The following is a 26235-nucleotide window of genomic DNA, read 5'->3' as shown; positions in this document are numbered from 1 at the left end:
GAGAGGTCGTCGTCATGCGGGTATTACGCTTAATTTCCCTCGTCTGTCCTTCGCTTTTCCTTGTCTCTTTCTTCTTTTATCCCTTGTTACCTTCGCCCAAAGAGACTCGAACGCGATGTCGCGACGGAACGAGAAAAAGTGACGCGAAGAATTTGTCAAGAAATTCTGCTCACCTGAGCGTTCTCGCGAATAAGAATGGAGTCGCGCGCTCTGCGATTTCGCAGTCCCAATTTTTCCGGGACCTCTCGAGTTTTTTCTTGCCTCCTATCGAAAATCTACCGCCGAAGAAGTGGCGCGGATTTTTCGTGGAAGAACATTTGCGATACACGCGCAAATCTATGCAGCAAAGAACGCGTCGTTAGATAGCTGCAACGCGGTTTGAAACGACATTCGCACGAATAGTGGACGAACTCGCGGCTTTGAAAGTAGACTCCTGATATCGGAGGATCGGAAGTATTCCTTGAATACGACCGATCCGATTGACCAACGATGTAGAATGGATTCCTAATGGCGAACGCCGCTGCGAATGGCGAGCGAGGACTATCTGTCTTGTAATGGAAACGGCATGTCGTGCACGAGCACAGCGACGGGGTGAAAAAGAGATACACGCCGAAAGGGAGAAAGAGGGAAGCGCTGCTTTCTTCGCCCCTTCTCCTTCTGGCCCTTCTGTTTTTCTTCCATCCCGTGGAAGCAGTTAATGGTTTTCTTTTGGCCGGCTGGCTCTCTGCGTTAGTGCTTCTGTCGGTTGAACCGTACGGCCTGCTCCTCTCTTTCCGTCTTCTATAGACGTTTTTCTTCGCTCAACTTCGACCACGTCCACCCGTTTTCCCGCGCCACCGTTGTTCCATGAAATTCTTCCGAGCGCGATTGTATCGAGAATCGGCTGCGAGACTCGCGCGTTTTGTACCGTGGACATCGGCGCGAACAACCTTTCAAGGACGCTCGATAAGGCTTTCTTTCCTGTTATCGGTTCGTCCAGGTCCTATTCTATCCTGGCTCTTTTTTTGCTTGGCTCGCTCTCGCGAATCGAGACGCGTAGCTGAGATTCGACGGCGAACGAGTCGACCGTAAGCTGAAATCAGCAAGTTGCAGACGCGTGCTTTCACGAGTGCTTCGAGCAACACCGCGCACTGCCATTCGGTCCTTCTAAAGCACCCTATGAAAGAGGAAGTAGAAACTACGAAGATCGTGCTTTTGATAGGTGACAGAGGAGCAGGTGGAAAGGGCAGGGTAAGAACCAGAGAAAAAATAAGAGAGAAAGACGAGGGGAGAAGTTGGAGGAATGCGAGAATCGCGAAAGATTCGGTCTGGAGCCAGCGAAACGTAGAGAAACGGGACACGATCGGTGGGACGCGCGCGTCTGACTTATGGTCGACGCGAATTCCTTTCGGCTCGGTGACGTAGCCTTGTGACGTAGTCCGGTGACGATCGTCGCTCGAACCGAGCAATTTCGGTAGACTTTCGTCAGGCGACGCGGTATCGAATTACGTCGGTATGTTGTCTGGAAGTCACCGCGGCTGATTTAACGAATCAGTTACGTTAGCGAGATACGAATAACGATGGCCAGACAACGCGACGCTTCTCGGTAGTCACCGACGAGACTCTGAGCGTACTTTCTAATTTTAGTCGGGACAGTTCAGTGCCGTAGTTTTCAGTTCATAGCCAAGCGCGTTTTCGCGTTTCGATCGTCCCGCGTTTCCTTCCTCATGCAGTTTTCTCTCCGTTTCCCTCATATTTCCATCGAATTCGATTCGCGTTCGAAGGAACCTCGGACGAAAGGCCTTTTTCCCAAAGACGTAACGTCTCGTTGCAGGCGCGCGGAAACTCGCGAAAGTAATTCGAGTCGATTCGATTTCCACCTCCTATCGTTAGTTGTAATTTTAATCCAGCGGGGAACATTAACGCGAAACGAGCGGCGCGCGTTAACGATGCCGTAATTCCGGCGAGTTGCAGCGATCAGTGAACATCTACGAGGTCCGGAAGGCCAGGTTGAATTCTCGAACAGAAGGAAAACTCCGACGCCGCGGGCTCCCGGTGGACTGTTCCTGAGAAATAGTCCGGATCCGTTCCCATCGGGATTCCAACTCTCGTCGTGGCAGCTCGTTAAGCCGCACGGATTTTCCCGAGCATATCACGCGGAATTCCGCTTCCCACGTGGGACGAAATTTCGATTTCGAGTTTCACGGCGTTTGTGAACCCGCGATAAAACATTCCGATGATCGACTCTCTCTCTCTCTCTCTCTTGCCTTCTCTTGTTTCGGAAGGCTCAAGGTATATCCCGCATTGTTTCAAACTTTCCACGTCACGACTCGAGTGGCGCAAATTTTACTCGTGGCTGATTCGCTCGCGTAAATACCGTTATCGGTAAATTCACCTTCCAACGACTCCTCGAAGAAATTTTCCAAAGATTCCAGCTTTTCGAAGAAGCCTCCGTGACGAGATGAATACCTTTTTCGGACAAAGAAGGGTCGTACTACGGAAAACTGGCCGGATTTATGGCGTCCGTCGTTTTTCCGAGCGGACACTCGGTTGAAAGCGCGAGTCTCTGCGGCGCGGACGAAATATCAGAAAGCGGAGCTTCCTCCGTCTAAGCGCAGGTAGTCAAAAGCCATGGCGTTCGCACGCTCGCTTGGTTATAAATACTGTGACCCATCAATGCCACTGCTGCGCCACCATTCAGAGTCGCGACAGGAACGAAGGCGCGGGGTGTAAGGAAAGGAGAAGAGCTTAATGCCTTGACTGGTGAAAGAACTGGTGCTCCTCGCGTGCTGGCTTACCAGCCTTATTCTTTCGTTATTTTTCACCCCCGATGTTACACCGACTTTTTCGTCTCATCACCATCTGGTTTTTCGACCACAAGCTGTGAAACGTTCGCAAAACGTTCCACACCGGTGCGACCGTCGCGTCGCGTCGCGTCGCGTTGCGTCGCATTGCGTCGATCTGTTTCTCGACGATTTGGACATCGAAAATAATATCCCACCGTCGACACGATAAATTATGGAAGCGAGACGAATAGAGCGTGTCATTTATGTAAAACAGTTTAGTCTGGTGTCGCGGTCGCTGATTTATCCGGCGCGTTAAACAAACGTAGAAATAAAGCATCGCTGCAAAGACGCTTGTTTTATTTTAATCCAATCATTGGCTGGGCTCGCGGCATTCGTTTTTCTCACCACTCGATATTCGTCTCTTTCAATAATATCCCGTTGCGTTTCGCAACTGATCCCGCGTTGCATTAGCCCGCAGTTGTTCGCTTTAATTTGCAATTCCGTTTCTCGCGACTTCGACAACGCGATCGTTCATTCTCTTCGCCAGGAATCATAACGTTCGTCTCTTTGAAGGTAAATGTTTCGTGCAAGCAACGTTTTATGCGGCTCGTCCCATTACCGTTTCACCCTTTCTATGCATTTTTCAGCCACCTTTTCACTCTGCATCCTCGTTGTTACGATCTCTCGTTTCAGTTCGATCAAAGCGCCTTGGGATCGCGTTATTGCTGTTCGCCCTTTGCGTCTCGTTCGACCAGAAAACAAACTGCGATATTATTCCGCTTGTTTTCATATTAATCGCTCGTCGTTTCTGCACCACCCTCTTCTCAGCTCGTAGCTCGCTTACGTGATCCGCTCCTCTCGCTTTTCCAACCTCGGCTTAGATCGTTTTTCCTTTGTTTCGCGTCAAATCGAAACGAGTCGCTAGTATCTTTTTTCAATTCCAGCGCGATGAGTTTCATGCGATAACGAGTCGTGGAGATTCTCGCACGATCGTCGATCGTATCGAGAAGGATCAGCTGGTAGACGCAGGATCGTGAGCTACGTACGCGAACCGTTCGATATCCTGGAAAAAGGTCAAACGAATCTGCAGTCGATGGCACAGATATCGGAACAAAGGTCTTGGCTCGAAAGTCCGGCGGTTGGCTGTTTGGGCGGTCGCGAAGAAAAGAAGCCGAAGAATCTGGTATAGTTCTTGGCGAGGATGAAGTGGCCTACGACGGTGAAGTCCTCTAGAGCTTTCGAGCGCCCGCTCGTATTCGCCTGCCCGCGCCTCTAATCTCGCCTAACCATCGAGCCGCTCTCACAGCCTCTTTCGGTGCAAAAGTCTTCTTCGTCTGCATCTATACAGGGTGTTTTCGAAATCATTGTGCAACTTGAAACGACATACCTCGTGTTAACACGTGTCGTTATTTACGTTTGGAGCATACAGCTCAAATCTTATATATTCTATCCATTCTCCTTTATCTTGCAATCACACGTTCTACGCCGTGTCTCTCACAAGCAATACTCTACTTTCCATATATAATACTTCAAAAATGGCATATTAGGCTCGATAATCACTCTCCGTCTTTCCACACTCTCGATATCTTATATCCAACGTTTAATATCCATCATCCCACACCAAATATCCCAAATCCATTTCACAGATCATATTCTCATGCCACGCTCTACATTTCACATATTTTATCTGCTATGCTACAATATATCGCACAGTAACGGTAGCTAGACAAATTGGGTAAATTAAGTAGATCACGAGCTAGTTGAGTGCGCCTGTACTTAACGAATGTTCAAACACGATTTTCTCGAAAACGGTGCTCCACGTGGAAAAATTGTATTCTATACTTTCCACTTACTTTTACGCGAGCAATCATTTCTTTTCCAGGTGCAGCACGATTTCGGGAACACCCTGTATATTGCGGGTTACGCCCTGATTCGTCAAGAGTCACCTTAACTCTCCGTTCCTCTTCGCTCGCATTTCTCTTACCTTCCTTTTTCCTCTCTGGCTTTCCTCGTTTTCTTCCCTTTCGAGACTGCGTTCGACTTCCGCCTCGTCCAGCTTTCCACTTCGCAAAAGTTACCGTTCGCGACCACTTCCGCTTCTTTGCCCCGACAGGAGGGTGATCTTGGTCGGGCCGACTGCCCTTTTTCATCGCGAAATTTAGTTTCGTGACCTTTCGGTCTAATCTTACGACTACGGCGATTACTCTTTGTCCCTGTTCCCTTCCTGCAACGTCCTCTCGGATAGAGCAGATGAAAGAGTGCGAGATCGCGTATTCTCATCTCCGGCCACGTTAATTCCATCGAAATTTCCTGATGCGAGATAGAGATATTAGGTCGGCAGGCAGTTTTTGTAGCTGGCTCCGTCATCAAAGTTGTTGCATCGCCCTCGAATCCCTCCACGACAAAAACAGCTTTTGTACCTACCCTTCGATTCGATCTTTCGCCAATTGATCTTTCGTGAGGTTTGCTTTTTATACGGCGCGAGAACCCTCTAAGCCCTTTTTCCGTTTGCTTGACGGCATCAATAATTTTAGAAAATGTTGCTCAGTCCCGCATTCTTTTATCCTTTATTTAATGCCTAGGAGAGTAATCGATCCTCTCGAGAAGTTATCGAAAGCAACTTCTGTTGTCTACCTTCTCTTCGTGGAATCTTTTAATAGTTTCGTAAAGTTTGCAGAGGGCAGGTTTCCTTCGCGTTCATCCGCGACTCGTCAAGATATTTCTAGCGAATCAATGGTTAGAACGAAGAGAAAGAAAGAGAGAGGGAGAGAGAGAGAGAGAGAGTACGCAGTTCGGACAGACCGATTTAAATCTAAGCAGAGTGTTGGCAAGAGCATCGTGTCTCGTCTTGCTCGCTCTTCTCTCCGCGGATGAGAGTCTCTTCTCGGAGTCTTGGTTTTCCTCTCTCGCACCTCCGCCTTCCTCGCGCGTTCTCTCCGCTCTTCTCTCGTCCGACGTGCCCGGCTGTGAGTCATCCACGGAGAACGGAGATGCTGGACCTTGTCGCGAATCTAAATAAATACGGACACGCGCGCGAAAAACGAGGCAGAGGGAGGATCGTAGTTGAGAGTCTGGGCACGGGGTGCGGCCGGCTACCGAAACATCGCTTAGAAATGCGTGAGTAAGAACCTTAGCCCGTGGTAAATTTATATCCTCGCGGCTTTCGCCGTGCCTTTCAGACTGTCCGTCTTCTCCACGGCCGACTACTTTCTTTCTTCCTCTACGAGGGAGCGGGGGTGGATATCGTGGCAGAAATTCGTAAAAGGATTACGCGCAGGCTGACCGAGTAATAGCAGAAAAGTTGTTGAAAGTTGGGAAAAGAGGCTTTTAAAACGGAATAAAGTACAAAAGCTCGGGGTCGAAGAGGCGTGAAAGAGATTCGGGTATAACGAACCACGTCGTCGTTCGCGTTCATTGGGATCGTTGGCGACGACCGCACCGTCCCAGCGAAATTGTTAAATTATAAACTAACGCGTTACAGTTGGCCGACGGCTTGGTAATTTGATTCGCGAGTCTGCCGCGTCTGGCTGGATTTTCTCGAGCGTGCAAGGTCGTGCCCTCTCGTCTCCGGCCGGAACAATCGATTTTTCCGAACGAGAGCCTGTTCGTTGCGAACCAACGAAACTTCCAACGCTGTACGTTCGATTCCGCGGTCGTATTTCTCCGTCGCGTAAACGCATTTCCGAATTTCCACAAAGTTACAACGTACCCATGCTCCGTTCGCCACGATCGAAAAGAGGAACGATTATCGATTTTCGGTGACGAATGAGATGGCGTCGCAAACCAATTACGACGAGGAGGAAAAACGAATAAAAATAGCGGCGGGACACGACCGCGTGTACGACGGGAACACGACGTATTTATTTCGCTTTTCTAATTAACGATTAATTCGCGAATGCCGTGTCCTTTTCCACGGCTTTCATGTAATGGAACAAATTACCACAAAGCAAGGGTCGCGACTAAAAATGGTAGTTCGCCTTATGGATGGGTTGAACCTTTTTTGCAACACAACGAACCATCGCCAAGCGCGCGTTTGGAGAAGCTCCGCGTCCAAGCTTTGGCCACGGATGCCCATCAGTTTTAATTAATTATTAATTTGCCGTGCACAAAGGCACCGACCTCCCATTCGGCCCCGTGACTCTCTTGACGCAGTCTGGGATCCTTCTCTTTCCGCGCCACGTGAGCGGCCCTGATGCTTCCACGGCGAACGTCGACGGCCCTCTCCTCCGTACCAAAATTTCATGCAGGTTCCATTATGAGCGTCGGGGTCTTTAAAGGAAGAAACCCGCGCGAGCGGAACGCCACGAATATTCTTAATTAATCGTTACTAATTGCCGAGAGCAGATTGTATATTCCTTGCAGTAACGGCGGCCGAAAGCGTTCCTCCATTTCTCTTTGCTTTTGTTTCCACCTCGTTGCTTTCTCGTGAACTACTAATACCGTTGAGAGGACGATTGGCTGGTTTTCACGGCGTAATTTCCAAGTCCCTTCGCAAATGGAAGATTCGACTCGGAGCCTCGTGGAGCAGCTGCAAGAAAAACCGTAAGTCCTCTGTTTTAGGGGCAGAAAACGGGCAAAGTTTCCAGACGCCCTTTCATAAATATTCCAACGATGCGAAGGGTTAATTGCACCGGAACGAAGCTAGGTTTCGCCCTCGTTTCTAGGGATTAGTCGAGGCGGTCGAAGGTTGCCCCGCGCATTTCCGGCACGCTCGAACGATCGGTCAGCCGATACATTTTCCCCTCCAAGGAATCTATAAATATTTGATTCGAGCCGAAGGGTACCGCAGTAAGTTAACCCCGAACCGTTGTGGATCAACCGTGGAAAATCGCCAGTTGATTTTCCCCTCGCAGCCCTTCGCCCCGCTTCGATCCTCCGACAGCGACGGGTGCTCTCGTTCGGCCTTTACTCTCACCGCGTTCGCAGTCCAACCTCGTTTTCCACGTGGAGGGTTTCGACAGGATAAACTGGCCGATATGCCACTGTCATTGGACAACATCCAACCGGCGTCGCAATTGCAACGAAACAGATGGGTAAAGGGAGCGGTGGAGTTACCGTTGCGCTATGCCACCGGGAATGGAAGAAACACCTTGCAGATGTCTCAGGTATCGGCCCCTTTCCAACGTCTCAACCCCTGTTCTTCCTTTTTGTTCCCTGGAAGGAAGAGGGCGGCGACTTAATCGTGTTTGGCTGTGGTCCAGGACACGACCAAAGTTACCAGAAGCTTGTCGGTCGGTCACAGTTATCCCCGAAAGTACGTTTGTTTCATCCGGTAGCGGAGATGCAGCGAGCGCGAGCAGCCCGCTCGTTTAGTCGTTAATTTCGTTCCTCCTGGCAGCAACGTCGGTGAGGGCGGTTCGTTCTTTTTCCTTTGCCAGTTCGCTCGACTCAGTGGCTGCGATATTTTTTTCTCTCTTTCCCTTCCGCCCACGATTTTCCGTTCTCCCACACGCGATTGTTCCGCGCTTTTTCAACCGCAGTAATCCTCTGGCAGTGACCGGCCAGACGCTAGCCAAAAGAGTCGCCCTTAAAGTACCTCCTGTGGGAGAAGAATTTTTTTAATGAATGGTACCGCGAATCCACCCGGCTTACCGGGAATTTCGAACTCGACCGGGCAAACTTCGTGGGAGCGCCTGCTGTTCCGTCGCTTCCGGGAAATTCCTTAAATCAACCTTTCGACCGTGTCAGGCCACCCTGTCCGCTACGGTCCCCTCTACTGTCCTCGTTATCCAACTTCAAAGCGAATCGACTACGTTCCGACCGAACCTTGACTAGAAATATTTTATACGGACGAACGAGGGGTTCGGAAAGCGAGAGGGAGAGTGAATTTTGCGATCGATCGCAACCGTGGATCGTGAAACACTTTCAAAGGTCCGGAGCATCTGCTTCCAAGTTCCGGCGAGTTTGTCGGATCAACGAGAACTTCTTGACGACCGACTGTCCGTTAACGATGTAACAAGTTCCTGCAAATAGCTGTGCGTGGAAGAGGAATGGAGCGAAGAGAGAGAGAGAGAGAGAGAGAGACAGAGACAGAGAGAGAGAGAGAGAGAGGGAGCAAAGCCTCGAATTTATACGCGCAAATAATCCGAAATAACCCGGCAAGTCCGTTTCTCACGTTAATACTTAACGATCAAGATATATTAATCTCCGCCGCCCCGGCGAGCTTTCCGTGTTCATTACGAATTTCACTTCGCCTCCCTGCGGCACCCGCGCTCTTCAAGCATTAAATTAATAACTACCGCACCGGCATGATAGGATTTCGCAGATTTTGCCAGCTATTTCTGTCTACTGCTTACGTAGATAATGCCTCGAGTCTTCTTATCGCGGCACGCGCGCGGTGCCCTATTTTCCGATTTCCAAAAATGCCCCACGGGACCCCGAACCGCCTCATTTCCAGACTGCTTGGTTCTACGCTGATTTCGTCGGAAATTCCCTTTTAGTTAACACTCTGCGTGTAACTAGGCGCGAACATTTTCTTTCTACATTTTTGCGTCCAGCCTCGTTACACTTGCGTACTAATCGATTCGAGTTTTTCACAAATTTTCGACAACTACCTGCTTGTTTCGTAACAACGTAAATTTTCTTCTCGAAATGAAACATCAAAGTAGAAGGAACTTTAATAACATTTGAGCACTGGATACTCCGCGATCCCTACGCGACGTTTCAGTAACTTTTTTCCCGAGAACGGGAAGGTTTTCGCCGAGAGAAAATTTCGTGCGTGTGCACAAAGAGACGGCCGCGGACACCGAGGGAAAGCCGAGATTCGCGAAATAATAGGCAGCGCGAGTTGCCGTTTGTTCGTCGCGCTTGTGCTACCTTTCGCGAGTATTTTTACTGCACTCACATTCTGGGCTCGTTTAAAAGTTACCTGTCACTTGTCGTGGGCAAAAGCTCGCAAGCAGAAAAGAGGAGGAACAAGGGAGGGAAAGTTTGCCGTTTTATTTCGCGCGTACGCGTAAAATTGGCAGAATACGCGATTCATTCCTTTCTTGTATTGCCGCCGACCAAGGCCACGAGAACTTTTATCTGTAACGATACTCGTTTCGATAGAGAGCTCGCTTGTCTCGATCGTCCATAGAGCTGAGTTTCGCGTCTTCGACGATCTCGCAGTCGCACCATCGTACGATTCCATCGAATTTATTTCTTATACGGGTCAAGTACCAATTTAATGCGAGAATATCGCGTAGAGAATACCAAGTCCTAAGAAAAAGGAAAGAAAACGATACAGAATAAGCGGGCAACAATAAAGACAAAAGAAACGTAATAGAAGACAAACGAAAGTTAAGCATGCAATGGACCAGACCAGCTTAGCGCAGGGAAGCTAAACATCGTTCTCAAGTAGAATATCGTACAGCGAGCTTCTTAAGGTGCTACCATTTCCCGCGAAAAGATCAATTTTGTCGGTATAGGAGTCAGCGAAAGAGCATATTCGGCAAAAGGGATCGACAACATTGAAGATTCGAGACCAGTAAGACGATTGTCTAAAGACCATTGACGTCTTAGAGGAACAGGATGCTGAGTTAAAATTGACAACTGACGAAACGGTAGCGTCGTTGGTTTGTCCAACGAGATAATAGATAGATAATGTTGCAAAGGGAAGAAAAAATCTGCAACACGGTTCTTCGAACTTCAAATGTAGCGATATCCAACGTTTCCATGAGAGACCTATAACCATAGCTACGATCGACACAGGACGTCCCATTTTAAAATGGTAATCTGATCTGGAATTAAATTTTCCACGGGCGTTACGGTACCTGACATTCAGAGAAATAGCTTTCCGAACGATCGCGCGTTGAAGCATACGAGGATGAACAGGTAACCTACAGATATGTAGGTATATGCAGGTGTATTAATTATTACACATTATGCTCGTACACATGTTGTGTCAACAGCAACAGCATTAGTAGTAAGAATATAGCGATAATACCGCGCGTACGCTGCTACCATTACCGCTCCAGTTAGCGCTGATATTAATAACCGTAACCGTGAATATTAACACCTCGAGTCGTGGATAACGATTATGCGACGTATAAGGGAAATGGTAAAGGGAAGGACAAAGTATCTATCCGTGGCAGTTCGCTTTGACGAATTACGGGAAGACTCGTTACTGACAGAATGTGACGAATTTCGAGCAATTTTCAATGCAACGTGCTCGAGACCTTTTTAATAGGATTTGCGGATGAATTTTCCACGGTCCACGAGCTTCGGCTTAAAAGTAACCGCTGCCATGCGGCTCGGCGAATCGCGTTGTACGTTTGATCGCCCCCCGTTTTTTTTCATCCGCCTATCGCTCTCTAAACGTTTCGTCAACTGGTAAATGTAGAACGTTTGTTTTATTGTTGGTCGTAAAAAAAAGAAAAAAAAAAGAAAAAACGTATACCGAATTCGACCGGGACGAACCGAAACTGGAAGCTTAACGAAAATAATCGTTCCGTCATCTGGAGAAACAGACAGGTGTTGGAACGTAAAACGGGAGGAGGTGGAAATTTATATACGAGGGAAGAGTTTCAATCACGAGAAGATAAAGAGAGCGGTCGATTATGCGACCGTGGCGAAACCCGGCGCTTGCCAGCCGTGAAAACAGACGCTGGTTTCGAAGCTGGTCCATGGCGTTGGCGGTATTTCAATGAAAATCCCGTGCAGTTCGAGAAGTCGGAGAATAAGCGACGGCGCACACCCGAATAACTCTGTCCATCCTTCGCGAGCTCGTCCGGCCTCTGGTAAATTATACACACGGCCCGGCCGTATTCGTATGCGTTTCTGGAATCGAGAACCGTAAAGCTGAGATACTGCTTGAAAAGCCGGCTCGAACGGCCGAGCTTTTAAGCCTGGGAAGCTCGCACGCCGTACCTCGTGCACCATTCTTTCGCCCGCTGTTCCGAATAAAAGCGAACGGCCGACGCGTCTGCGAGAAACGAAATCGCGCGCTGTAAAATTGATGCGCTCGATAACAAAGGGTCAACGAGACTGCAATTTCTTTTTCATTATTATAAAAGTCGGCAGTTTTAATAGCGGTCGGTAGCTGCAAGTTTTTCGTTCAGCCCGCAGACTTAATCGAAATTGAAAACCAACGACGGTACGGGATGGTCTCTGTTTCGACGGAGAGCTAGGCCGAACGAATCCTATTTTGCGTAAATCTGCATTCGACCTGGCTGGCTGCTGATCCGGGCTAAACTCCGTGGCCAGAAAGTATATTTATCGACAGAAATGCGAGATAGTTTGGCCGCGTATGCAAACGCAGTTGTCGGTTGATTTTTTTATCGGCGACCACGTAAGCGACAGAGATCGGGAACGAGATCGGAGGCTTTGAGACGAAAGAGAAGCAACTTGACTCCAGGCGAACTGATAAACTTCATGACTGGCGCTCGCTTCCGAGGATCTCGCCGATGAAAAGTGTTCGCAACGAAGCGCGACGTGCATAAAGATCCCCGCGTCATCGTGATAATGGCCCCCGCGTGAACTCTAAATTGCTTGTTAAAAATCCTGTTGACTTTGCCGCTTTGTTTACTGGGGACTACGCCAGCTACTCGCCTTCGAGTCTGTAGCAGGCTTTGGATTCTTTCTCAACCGTCTCGCGATAAAATTTATCACTCTCGTGCCACTCTTATGGAATAACAGACTTCGGCGAAACTTTTCAACTCTTTTTATTTCCGCTGTCGCGACGTTTAGAACATTCGAAGAGAAAGACGTTGATTCCTCGTTGGACTAGAAAATTACAACGTAAGAAACCGAGGAATCAAAGGACTTCTTCCAACTCGAGCGCCTTCCTTCGCCGCTGTGATGAGAATCGACAAGTAGAAGAGGCCCGTGCATGGTCAGACGTGCTTGATACGACCGTGTTTCGCGTCTGAACGCCACAAATCTCTTCGGCAGCCTATCCATTCGAACAGAAGGATAACACTCTGTTTCAACCAGCAAATCCTCCTAAATATTTCCTATCCGATTCGCTTTTCGATGCTCTATGAGATATTATACCGATCGTAGATGACAAGAACCCAACCTGGCTAGCATTTCCATTTTCGTGTTTATTGGATCAGGAACGTTTGTGCATCGATGTCCCGTTTGTTTGCGCATAAATATTGATGCCGCGAGCCTCGCGAAGAGGAACCGGCGCCCGTTTCCAAGCTTCGACTACGAACACAGTTCACGTCACGATCAGTCTGGACGGAGACTACAAAGAGTAATCGAGAAGCGTATTTCGTAAAGCGCGTGTCACTTGCCGAGGTTTAGGCATTAAAACTAGGTATCGTTTGAAGCGTTCGGATAGGTTTTCAATTCGTTTACAGAGTGGAACGTAAGTGGTCGAAAGTGACCGCGACGTTTCTATTGAACGGAAATTTCGGCCCTTCGTAGTTAACGTCGACACGAGCTTTCGCGTAACAGATTTTTTTTCAACACGGTCACCAGAAACACGTTCGGCATCTAATCGATAGAGCCAAAGAACAAAAAGCCGCGGGGCGTATCGCTCCTAACGGACTAACAAAAGAATAATCGATAGGTCGTGAAAATAATTAGTACGAGGCCGGAAAGTGCCACGTCGTTCCTGGCCCATTATTCATTCGGATGTATATAAATTCACGCGAGTTAGAACATAGTACAATCTCTCTGCTTCATAAAGCTTTGTAGTTTCGCGCGAGAGACGCGTTTGTTTCGATACATTTTTATCGGATTTAAATATCAACAAAATTCGTTACGGTGGAAAAAACTCGGTCCTTGGATACTATGCAACGTGTAAGCGCAACTTTGATTTCCATTGTCGACCACGAACGAGTCATCGTGCAGCAGAAAGTGTCAGAGTCTGGCTATTTCGTCCTTCCAAAGCGAAAATCACGAGCAATGCCGCGCAAATTACTCAAATTCCCTTCCAGTAATTTCGTATTCAATCAGCACGCGAAAAAGGGCTCTCGTGTCTAGCCGAAGCGATTCATGGGGTGCGGTTTCCGCTGATTTATTAATTTTCATTAGCGATGAGTTCACAAGGCGAAGGTGAAACAGCGCAACACACAGGGAGATAAAGAGAGAAAGAGAGGCAGTCTGAGAGAGAGAGAGAGAGAGAGAGAGAGAGAGAGAGAGAAGAGGGAGCTTCCGCTCAGCAATAACGCGGTCTGTTTGCAGAGTCCCCGAGAGGATCCGGTTGTTACTCGTTAACCTATTAACATTTTATTGGTGGCAATCTTTCCTGCTCGAGTAGCACGTACAAGCGGAGAGAGACGAGTACGAACGGTTTCGGTGTAACGAGCAACGAACGCCACTTGCCGTTTGCACTGGGTTAAGACCTTCCGGGGGTGGTTCCGTTTCGGAGGTAAGAGGCACGTTCAATGGTCGTCGGAGAGATTTGTGAGTGGAAAACGGTAGAAACTCGAGCGTGCATTCGTACGCCCCTCGAACGAAACGCAGTTCCGTTACACAACGATTTACTCGCGACTACGATCTTTTGGCGGTGTCCGTTTTTACAGCGAGCAAATTATACCGTATAAATTTCCTCTCGTGCTTCTTCTATTGGATCATCCCACGAGTTGTGTGCTTCTTCTAACAATTAAGTTTAAGACGATACGAGTCTCGTTACTATCGGATTTCTATGAAATTGGAGATAAAACTTACTAAAAAAAGAAAGACATGAAATGATAAAGATAGTAGGAAAATTCGTTATTGATCGATCTTTTTTTATTTTCAGCTGGTGTACGTAAAACCGATGGCCGCATTTGTTATAGGATGACTTAATACCAGTTGCCGACCGGCGTTGCTTCGTTACTGGATTATATCCAGAACGAATTACGCTTTGCTTCACCGGATAATCACGCGGTTCGATTTAAGTGCTGCGAAGTTCCGAAAATTGGCTGCATTGATAAATAACGAAATCGAATATTAAATAATGGAATCGAATAGTCATAAATGGATTTATAGGATATGGAATCACGCTACTCTGAATGGTCACGAAAACGGCACGGTCGTCGGTTCGATAAGTCGAGACGAGTCGTAAAGCTAGCGGTCACGGACTTGTCTCGCGGTCTAATATCGTTTATGTCTCGCCTTTATGATCAAGTTATCGTACTTTTGCGATTACCCTAGCATAATATTCGAATGTTCTCAACATCGTCGTCGAAATTTCCACGATATTCAGCGATAGATAACGGCTCGTTTCTCCTGAAAACTACCTCCAGTTTCCGCGTTCTTTCGATTCCTCGTGTCGCTTCCGCAGTCTGGTCCCGAGCAACGCAACGGGGAAAATTACGAGATATATCTTTCTATTAAATTTTCTCTCATGGACGAGGCGCAGGAACGGCGGTTTGATCGGACGTAGTTCAAAGCTGGCCAACGTTCCAAGGTAGACGTTCGGAAAACGTAGAGTTGAAATACGTTTTGTATACCTGCAATCACCTAATAGCTTGCCGCGTCAGATAACGCTCCCTAGCGTAGTGTCCACCGGATCGATGGAAATTCGATAGCAATACACCGGCGATGAGTAAATGAAAGACCTTCGTTTGAAAACGGGATACCTAAGGCTCGAAAGCCTCCTGATTTGCTTCGCGATCGTTCCCATTGCGATATAATTAAATGGCAAAGAGAGTTACGTGCTTCAAAAAACACGGCACTGAAGGTAATACGGAAGAGCCGGCAAGAGAAAGGAAGAGAAGATTCACGGGATTAACGTGTTTGCGAAATGCAGGCTGCGCGACTCCGATTCTTTGAGCGGCACGAAGCGCAAGGCGTAAGGCGCGAAGCGCACGGCTCGTAATTATAACATTTACCCATTTAATTTACGGGCGAGGGGGCGCAAAGAACGTCGCGCGGAAGCACTCTCGATAAGGGCTCTTACGCGACGGTGCACTTTTGTCAGCCGGCTCACCCCTCCGGTACTTACGGATGACAAATTAGCGAGATAACTACTGCCGGCCGGATAATAAACGCCCAGGAACACGGTTGTACGTAACGACAACGTACGAACGTGATAATTTCGGAATAATTGCCAGCTGCAACCGTCGGCATTGATCAAACTTCAACGAGAAGCACGCGTATTCGTCTTGCCTTGATTAATTGTTAATATTAATTCACCGGTGCCTGGATATCGGACTCGGTTTTCCGCCACTCGTTCGTCATATCGACGCCGAACGCCCGGTTAAATTAATTTCGATGTCGAGATTCTCGCGGTGAATATTAATCAGCGTCTCGCAGGCACGTGCCACTGTCCTTTCTTTCTACTCGGTAGTCGCCTAACGCGAATTTAAACAAAGACACGGCAGAGCTTCTCGTTAGCTTTTAAGGAAATTAGAAAGTCATCAGCGGACTGTCAAATAAACTCTATTTTCCTCTGATAGAAATTCTGTTCAACCGATTACTCGAAAGGACTGAATTCTTTTGAGAATGTCTGGTTCCCTTTGCTTTCTGAAAGCAACGTTCGGTGGTCTCGCGCGGTACGCGAGTTCAAGCATCGCCGCTTCCACGAATCTTGTTTATTGCTTAATTCGATTGACGCGTAATTTTGAGCCGCGTCCTGGGCTTTCAAGTTAATTGAATGCTGGTGGAAAATTAATGTCGCGAGGCAACGTCGGGACTCCTTTCAACGCTCGCCCTCTGTTTTCTCTTTGCCGCTTTTTTGCCCTCTCCTTTTGTACGATAGAAATCCATCGGCGCCCCGACTGAAATTTCTTGTCCTTTGCAAAGAAGCGCGATCGGGAACAACGTGGCTGGTACGCAAGGAAAAACAGATTCCATTACGAACGATATCAAAATTTCTCGCTGGTCAAAGCGAACTTTCGTTTCGTGCAATCTCGATATCCTTCTCTGCTTGCATCTGGCTGCGCGATACCTTCGATACGGTGACATTCTGTCTATCGAAACTCTGTTGATCGTGTTAAGAGACGGTGTGGCGATCTTACGCTCGTGAATCTTCCACGTACACGCGACCAACCCCGGGCACGTTCGATTTTACGACGAGGGCCCGTGCTTCCAGCGGAATGAGCGGGCTTCGGCCGGTCTGCGTCGTAGACAGTAATTGAAAATTACGACAGAGCGTACGCCAGTCCCGTTCATGACAGACCCGGTGAAGGATCGCCGTAAGATCTTTCTTTTATGGCGTTTCACACTGGCCACAAGTTTGCGATCGAAACTCCCCGGTCGACAAATTTGTTTCTATATCAATATACAATTATACATATATCAGCTTGTTCTCGACCTATCGAACGGTCTGAAAATATAGGAAATAACGTATACGATAAATGATGTACGAAACATTTTCATCTCGTTTCCTTCGTAGCTGTTTCTCCGTTTCGAAGCGACTATTCGGGAAATTAGAGTTTCGAGCGATGGCTGAAACTTTAGCGACAGGCAGTTGATTAATCCGCGAAAGGTAATAAAACTCAAAATATCGATGGGCGACGTAAAACGGTATCGAATGTCGGCCGCTAATAATTCCACCGAGGAGAATGAGTTTCCCTCGCGAGTCATAAATCAACGATACGCGAGTACAGCTGTCTTGACCAACGCAACGTAAACGACCGGGGATCTAATTGAGAACATTCTTTCACGCGTGGTCTGTCGATTAATTAATTACTTGAAGCTCGTAAGAAATTCTGCAACAAAAATTTCGCCCGTACAGTATACCACGTGATCTTTGTGCGACGTGTTTTCCAGCTATTTTTTTTCCGTCACGCATCGCGCTTCGTCGAACCCTTTCATCATACGCAAAATATGAAAAATCCATTTCTTCGGTCTCTAATTACTTACGAGTGTTCATTAAAATTCCTATAAAAACGGTGACGGGCGTGTCGTCGCGGAGCAATCGCGGCAAGTGCCACTTTCCTATCGATTCGCTGGCATTCTCGCGTTCCCGGTAAAGCGTTCCCACCGACTAATTACAAACGGCCATTAAACTCACCCTGCGAATCCTCTCGTCGCGTTTTCGAGAGCGAAAGCAAAAATATGTCGCGATTCACTTTCTTCTCGCCTGGAACATTGTTGAAAAGCAGAGCCTTCTCCGAGAGCTTTCGAAGCAACTCGCAAGAAAACAGTTTACAATATCGCATAGTTGCGAGAGATAGTCGCAGAAAGGAGAGACGCGTTGCTTAAGCGTTATTACGAGGAAAGGACGGGGAAAAATGAAGAGCGACGCAAGCGGCTCGGGAGAAAAGTTTGAAACCGTAGACTTTGACGGGCAAAGGAAAAAGAAGCTGACGGTTTCCATTACAATATGCTCGCGTCGGACCGGCAAGAAGCTGCACGCACACGCGGCCAGCTCGACTGCCACACGAATACATCATCTTTAAAGAGTAACAGCGGCAGAAGCAGCACCGGCATCAGCGAAACGAGAGTCTTGCCAACAGTTGAGTCATCAGAGAAGAGGGCCGGCCGGCTCACTCGCTATAATCGTTCCTCCGTGGATAGTAAATCCGGCCGAAAGGCCGTCTGAAATTATTACGGTTCCCAGGGCCGTGGTAACCGCTCGCAGAGCCACACGGCCACGCGAGAGATTTACAAACCGCCAATCGCTTTAACAAGCTCGGCACGTGTTCGCCACACGAAACTCGCGTTATCGGCCTGCGAACGGCGACACCACCCTCGTCGTTTCTTCCCTCGATCTTTCGTCACGATTTCGCGGATTGCTCGCAAGCGAGAAAGAAAATAGAACACGAGAAGGTGGAGATCGTTGGTCGAAGATCGCGGCTTCTTGTGGACAAGGCGAATAAATATTTTGGAGGCGGTTCAAGCGAAACGATTAAGAGGCCTTTTTTATTCTCCAGCCGCGGATTCTAGAGGAAACCGAGCCACGACGGTAGTAATAAAAGAAATCGAGCGTAATAATGGCGATTATGTCGTTACGATCGATTGCCCGGAGGCACGCGACTACGACGGAGGCGGGCAGAAATCGATGTCACACGCGAGTAGTATTCTTGGCAACGATATTAGAAGCTGTACGAACGTTGATTCGAGAGGATGGTGGGGGACGATGAAAAACGACGAGAAAACGAGCGGCGGAAGTTCGCGAGTCGTTGTTGGAAATCGGTGCCAAACACGAAACGATTTCGTTAATCGCGAATTAGTCGGAGAACAGGCGAGTTTGTCGTACGTTATCCCGGTTATAAACGTTCGGCGAAAATCTGAAAGTTTCGCGGTGTTTCGTAACCGTTTGCTTCGTGTTGAGAAGCAAAAGTTGTCTCGCGAGCGGGAACGTGCGCTCGCTACGAGCGAATAGTTTCGCGTGGGCCGCGACGAGTCGTTACCCCGACGATTTTTCCGACGCACGCGAAACGTTCGCGCATTATACTCGGTGCTTTCCTTTTTTCAGAACGGCTCCATTGAATTCCTTTTACCGCAACCTGTACGTTTTCCCTCGTAAATAGCCAGAAGCACAGACGCGATGTTTCTCCGAGCTGTTTCGCGAATATTTTTCGCTGGAAACCAAAGTGGAAAGCAGACTCACCGTTTGTGTTGAATCCTGAGGCCTCTTCGAGGGTGCAGCGGTATACCGTCTTTCAGCCAGTGCACCCTTGGGGGCGGAGAACCCCTCGTTCGGCATACGAGCTTCACTCTCTCCCGTAACCTCGCTATCGAGTCCCTGAGCTCGGACAACGTAACCTCCCTCACTGCAATCAGACATATTACGCTCGTTAAAGTCGTGTAGTTATATCGTCGATTCGTTGAATCGATGAATCGATTCGGATCTTTGATACCTCTATGTGATATTCGTCGAAGTTACGTCGACGATCGCAAATGAAACGGAAGCTGGACACGAAATGGAATATCCGAAAGACGATTAGGGAGAAAGTTACGAACGACGTAGCTTCGTCCGTGGGAAATTCTGACGCGTAATGAATTTCGCGACGGGTAAATCTGCGCCGTTGAAAGAGAATTCTTAAAGCGGCCACTTTCGAACTTTTCGTCCAACTACGTGTCTCGAAACTTCTGACGAAACTTCCGGCGAAATCCTACCGGAGTTTTAATAAACTTTTCGAGAGCCGTACTTCTCGCCACCGAGAGAAACGGCTCCACGAAGCAATATGTGTTCCAAATTGCGCGATCTTTGACGGAGAAACTATTCGCACGTACCGGTGATAATTTCTTATCATCGAAATTTCCTTCTAAAACTATCAAAAGAATCTACCTAGCAGTAGAAGGGTTGGAAAGGATGTATTCACGGAATTTTTCGTTTCCCTGCGGTGAACGTGGAACTGAGAGCATCCGGCTTGTCCCGGCGCGACCCGAGTTCGTAAGAAAAGGCAGAATCGTTAGAGGCAGGAAGAAAAGGGCATTCTTTACAGGGAAGTAGCGTAGTTCGCTTTAAAGAATCGTATAGAGTAGGTTCCTTTTCGCCACGGAATACCCGGAACTATTGATTTCAAGTCAAAGCGTTGTATTTCCCGGGGGCTATTGAAAATCAACGTTCAAGATTATCGAGTAACAACGACTTTGAAAGCTGATCCACTTCTAGAACGGCCGACGAAGAACAACGACACTACGAACTCCGATTGTTTGCCACATCGCACGCGCTATGTGTAACGTTTCACGAATGGTGAAAGCACGGAATACTCTTTCGTCGAGCGATCTTACATTTGACGAGATGCAACGCGTCGCAGCGGGATACGAGCTCGTTTGTTTGACGACCTCGCCAACGGACACCTTCGAATCCATCGTCCATTGAACGTGGATCGTGCAACGGGAGGACTCATTGTGTTTAATCCGATGAATCTCATTTGCACGATGCATAATACACCTCCATTACGACCGAGTCGTTGCTCCCACCATTCAGGTGGAGACGCGGCGAGATCAAGCGGCTGAATAATAAAAACGGCCGAGACTCTCCACAAGGAGAGAGCTTTCGGCGTGTTTCGTAGGCCGTCGTGAAGAAATCCTTTGCGCCAGCCCCGCATTATTTCCCGATGAAAATGTCGGACTTCTCGGTCGAACGCAACGAACACGTTCAATGAAAACGCCCGTTCCATTATGCCACGGACCAGGGAGAATAATAATAACGGGGCGGCTGCCGGTTCTTTGCCTTCGTATACCCTGTAACGACTCGTGCACACGCTTGCCTCTCGTTACCGAGGATTCTCTAATAACCGTGCAACGAGAAAAAGCGTCCTCGTGCTCCATGGTTCGCCGGACGGTGCATTCGAAGGCTTTCGTTTCACTCGAGGAGTTGGATTTCTGTTACCCCGATAGCTGCTGCCATTCTAAATTGGGTCCGAATCAAAACCGTTGGGAAAGTGGGTCGGTGGTGATTCTAATTTTAGATCCGCCAACCTTTCCTTACGAGCTCGTCCATTGTATCGTGGAACGAGTATAACGGATAAAAATGGATCACGGCTCGCTTTACTCGTGTCCTTTTCTTACCGATTCTTTGTCATCTCATCGTGCTACTTCGATAGTTCGTTTCTCGTGTACTTTTCATTACGTATGGTAATGTCCTCGTGCCGTCAGTCACGACAAGCTATCAGCTAAGAATTCAGGATAATCTACGTCAGAAACGCGGTATCATCGAAATAATCAAGGGCCCGATACGCGATCTCAATCGCGTTTCCAGTCTCGAACGAATTTGCAAAAGTTATTGCGCGTCTCGCGAAAGATTGATCACAGCTTCGTGGTTTAATAGCGAAATCGGCGATATTTGCAATCGCGTAGAACCGAGCCTAGCAATCTCACCAGCAGTTGTTTCTTTTGCTAGGGTTTCGCTATTTTTCAAGTCCGTTTCTCGTTGCTACGGCGCCTGGTATTTTGACTAGCGTGCTCGGCGTAATTACAGCATTCCCTCGGGAGCCGAAACGCGACGCTCGAATTATCCACGACGTTCCACGTCGCGGCAAGAACGCCTTCGGACATTTAATACGTTTCCATCAATGTCGTCGTCGCCGGGCGACGCTGTTACTCGAAACTTACCGTGCCAGCTCCGTATTCGCCGCGTACGATCCTTCGGAATAGCGTCGCGTACGAATCTACCTCGTCCTGCGAGCTTACGTATCTCACAGACGAAACATCGGGGTTTGGTTAACGTTATACCGCACGCCATGCAATCTCGTCATTTCCGTTCCAGAATCCACGCCCGAGATTGATCCGCTTTGATTTTTAAAGGATTAAAACGAACCTTTCGTTAATTAATATTTCATTCCTCGAATTAACAGTTGTTATACCTGGCTGACCTAATTAGTAAAAAGGTGGATTCGTTCGATAGATAAAGAGTTCGTAAAAAGCGCAGCCCACTCACGAGTGTAAAAAGCTTATAGCAGATTAAGGAAGATTTTCAGTAGTACGAGTCAACGTATCGACGCGCGGTAAGGTTCGTAAGAAAATCTATGAAAGAAGAGATTGGAGATCGTCGTTCTTATTATATCGGAGACATTTATTCACAGCGACAGGTAGATTGTTTCAGGTTGATTGGCGTTCAGATTTCGGTTCTGACAGACGGTACAGTGGAATAGGTCAGCGTATCAACGAGCGCCAATGGTATGGTTTCTTGAAGTCGATTATCGACTGATTCGTAAATATATTATCAAACGGAGGTGAATTTATTTTTCATTTTTATTCTCGTATTATAGCGGCTCGTGACTCTTTTCTATGGATTGGAGCAGACTGCAGGTAACTCAGTTGTCGCAACATTTTTACGACTGTCTTGCATCGTGACCCGGTTAATAATTTCTTGTCGTCTCGGAACAGGAGTTAAAGATACGAAAGAAGCGACCTAGAACTCATTAATTATGACACCTGCAATTTCCCGGCGATCTGGTCGCGTCTCCGGTACTTTGTAGTTGGAAAAAAAGTGGTCGATGAAACGAACGTTTAAACTAAAGGACTTAAGTCTTGATCCGTTCACGAACGTCGTCAAATATTTGCATCTGCGAGTGTATACAAAAATTTACTGGAACTCTATTAGCATGACGCTGCCAAGTTTCCAGAAGAACGAAGTAAAAGCTGTTTTCTTGACCGAACGTTTCCCCATTTCGACGTTTTATTTCCAAGCCGTGGATTATTTGAAAAAGCGGAACTATCTCGTAGTCGTTGGTCGGATTAAGTCACGGAGATATTAATTCGAGCCAATAGCTAAAGTGCTTTTGCGCGTTGAACCGAAAGAGGTAGGAAGGCAGCTAGACCGGATCGGACAATGCCTAAAATTCACTTGGAGGTAAGAGGATTTCGCGTCTGATTTTTGGCACCACCAGCTGCCCGGTCTATGCGTTATTAACCGGTTACGTCTGTGCGCGTACGTTCGAGGAGAAACGTAGTGGCATTGGTGCGAATAGGAACGAAGAAAAACCGAATAGAATGGGTAGACGGATAGAGAATGGGAGAGAGAAAGGAGTGGGACGCGAAGAGACATAAAACGAACAAGAGAAGAGACGAAGCTGGGGATGGAAAGAGGCGAAAGGTGGATATTCACGGTATTCCCATGTTGCCGGAGGCCGCCGCGTGCGGCCCTCACTGCGAAACGTCATTTAACGATTAGCCGTGCGAACTGACTGCGAAATTCAAATTTAAATGGCACTCGCGGGATCGGCCTCGATCGAGTTCTCCAGGCACCTGAATTTATGCTGGAATTGCAGCGCAATTGTCGTGGTAACGGGCTGTGCGAGCTGTCGATGACGAGGCTGAACGCCGCCACGAAGAGCGAAGGGAGAAGAAAAATTGTTCTGAAAGAGGGCCGGACCTTTCATCGAAATACTTTGTCAGCGCGGTGCTTCCACGAAAACGTGGAAAAACTCGTTTTAGCCGTGGCGACTCGTTTCTCCTTTCAGCTCTTTCGCTTCTCTTCTATGAATCGTGAATTAAAAATGTTGGAACGCCTGGAGGCGCCTGACGGTACCACGGAAATAAGATTCAAGGCAATGTAACCGTCTTTGATCGGACGACGGTTTCATATCGAATAATATCGAATGTGTTCGAGTTCGACGAAGTCTTCCGGGCTGGAGAACCGAGCGAATCGGAAAAGAGAAAGACGATGTTGAGAAAAGTCACTAATATTAACATCGGGTCTATTGAATGTTTCCAATTGACAGAGAATCGTTCGCGAATCGTACTTCGTCTCTCTCGACGATATTCGTTTATGTTCTAGAATGTACCTCCCGATTCATTTACCTCTAATTCGTTTATCATCTTCGAAACGAAAGAAATACGCCGGGCAGACTTGGTGGGAGAAGCGACATGACGAAAGTTGGACGTTTCCAACGTCCAAAAATTCCCAAGTAGCGCAACGTCATTGAACGCGAGGCGTCGACTAAGCGTTTTCAGTTCTTTGCAAAGAATCCCTCGGATCGTCTTTTTCACACAATCCTCGGATCTTCCGTCTTTGCCGCGCTAAAAGTTTTCGTCGCAAAAAGCTTGGTAGCCGATACTGTGCGACGAATAATGCGTGGTCCCGTTTCGCGACAGCCATGCTCGGTCGTTCGATCCGTCGTCGTTGTAGATCGATCGAATCCGTGGAAGAACGGAAGGAAAACGGAGACGAGGAAAAGAGAAAAGCAACGCGGGGTCTGTCAGGCGGCGTGTCACGGGCCGCTACGAGGGATGAAACATGCTGAGCGACCAGCAAAGAGAGCGGCAAGGTTGATTAATGAACGCGTCGCCGAAAGAGCAAAATAACAAATAGCGCGTTGCCACGTTGCCCTCGAGCTGACGCGATGGCGACCGTTCGACCTGCTCTACAACGGGGGTTGCGGCAACCGGCCATGCCGCTTGCTTGATTCATAGTTCCCGCGGTGCACCGACGGCTTGTGACGAGGCGCAACCTCGTGTTAAGCATACGGCCGACCCTCGACCGACCACCCTTTGCTCCTGATAATTGATTGTCTCGCGCCCTCCGACCTGGCGCCGACCAAATTTCATTTCGTCCTCGCTGACTCTATCGGGCTGCAGTTCTTGATTATCGTGTCCTTTCAAGAAACGCATCGATGCGATAGTCTCAAATTGTCTACCTTGGTCGCACGCCCCTACGAAGTTCACCGAATATCTCGGATTTAGAAAATATGAGCCATAAAAGCTTTACCCGATTTCTGTAAATAAACTCGAGTAAAAGTAAGACGATGAATCTGCAAATAGGACACTTAACAATGAAATAACCTTTTCATCGGTCGTCTAAAATAATTGAGATATTTTTGTATAACTCGTGATTTGATTATCTAGAGGTTCGGCGAGGTATAAAGAAAGCTTCACCAGGAACGTGGCTTTTTTAAAAAGTAGATACACCTGGTCTAATTTTATCGAACGATTGGAATCTCGAAGATTACACAATGGGTGGGTACTGAGTCGATCATATCAAGTCGGCGATAGATTATGTAATTTCCGCGCAATCTTTGATTCCTGGCACGTCGTCGGCTGGAAACGAGTTTGGCTGGTAGCTGGATGTGGGTCTGAAAAAGTGGCGTTTCCAACGGTATCGCGGCCTCATCGACAGCCCTCTTCGTGTATCGCACGGTACACGCGACGTCAACCGCGATATCATACCCCGACGTGAAATCTGTTTCTCTCCTCAGGGTCTTCTGTTGCTCGCCGTAATTTCGCTTCGATGGAGATATTTGCGCGTCGTCTGTTCGTATGCTCGTCGATATTCAAATCGACCACGCCGATTGTGTCCTGTTATTACAGCCAACGTTTGTCATCAACGCTTCGATCGACATTTTTACCGGGAATCGCGAACAATCACGATTCTCTACGGCTTCTGTTCCACGTTAAGTATTTATTCGCACGTAAACTTACAGAAAAGTGCTTTCAACGAGTTCCCTACGATAAGATACTCCGATCTGCCGGTGAAACTATTCTATCGTTATGAATGTTAACACTTTGCTATCGTGGAATATATCTACTTGAAACGCAAAGCCCGAGGTGGAGTCTACGAGACCCGTGAACGTACAGATAATTTATACTTATATATAGAACATTTTTGACAATTTTTCTTACTGATTTACTTTTATCGCACATTTTCCCGATAAACATAACAGGAAAGATGGTCAGAGAGCCGACTTCATCGTCAGGAATTATTACGATATCATTTTATTACGATATTATTGTTAACCCTTTGCACTCGAGGACTTTTTCGGCCGGACGTAGCAGCTACTTCGGATGATTTAGCGTTTAAATGACGCGTGTCTTACAGCTAGTATAAAATGATCTCATATACAAATTAACTTACAAAAACATACTCTAATAATTTATCTATATTTACATCTTTGAAAATATGGTTTTGTAATATTAATTTCTGTATTTTTTTTGTATGATAACTTATAAAGCGTTCACCAAGATGCATCTCGATATAATTAATCTCATTTTTCAACAGTTCAAAATCAAGTTCACCTTCATTCGAGTTAATTTCACTTCCGAAATCCACTTTTTTAGGATTTCTAAACTATAATACTTGTGCCATGATCGTCGAATTCGAACTAACGTTGGAGACGTTGTTTCAATACCATAGTTGAACCATAGTTTCGGAGGGATATGGGATTAAATATTTTATCTCCATTTTAAAGTCTAACACTTTACACTTCCCAACAAA

General features: G+C 47.5%; 1 protein-coding gene across 2 annotated transcripts in view; it reads right to left on the bottom strand.

Annotated features, from left to right (window-relative positions):
- vn (membrane-bound neuregulin protein vein) overlaps positions 1-26235 on the bottom strand; it is a 198524-nt gene that overhangs the window by 66639 nt on the left and 105650 nt on the right. For both annotated transcript variants that reach the window (XR_011172800.1, XM_069110959.1), the window contains one exon: positions 19183-19345. Coding sequence is in view for 1 of the 2 variants with exons in the window: in XM_069110959.1 (XP_068967060.1) it covers positions 19183-19345 (163 nt within the window). In the remaining variant the exon portion in view is untranslated. The remainder of the gene's footprint in view (positions 1-19182; positions 19346-26235) is intronic.

Source organism: Bombus flavifrons, chromosome 4, assembly GCF_040668555.2.
Source record: "Bombus flavifrons isolate JBK064 chromosome 4, iyBomFlav1_principal, whole genome shotgun sequence".
NCBI lineage: Eukaryota > Metazoa > Arthropoda > Insecta > Hymenoptera > Apidae > Bombus > Bombus flavifrons.
Note: the sequence above shows the minus strand (reverse complement) of the source record. Positions and strands in the feature narration are given on the sequence as shown.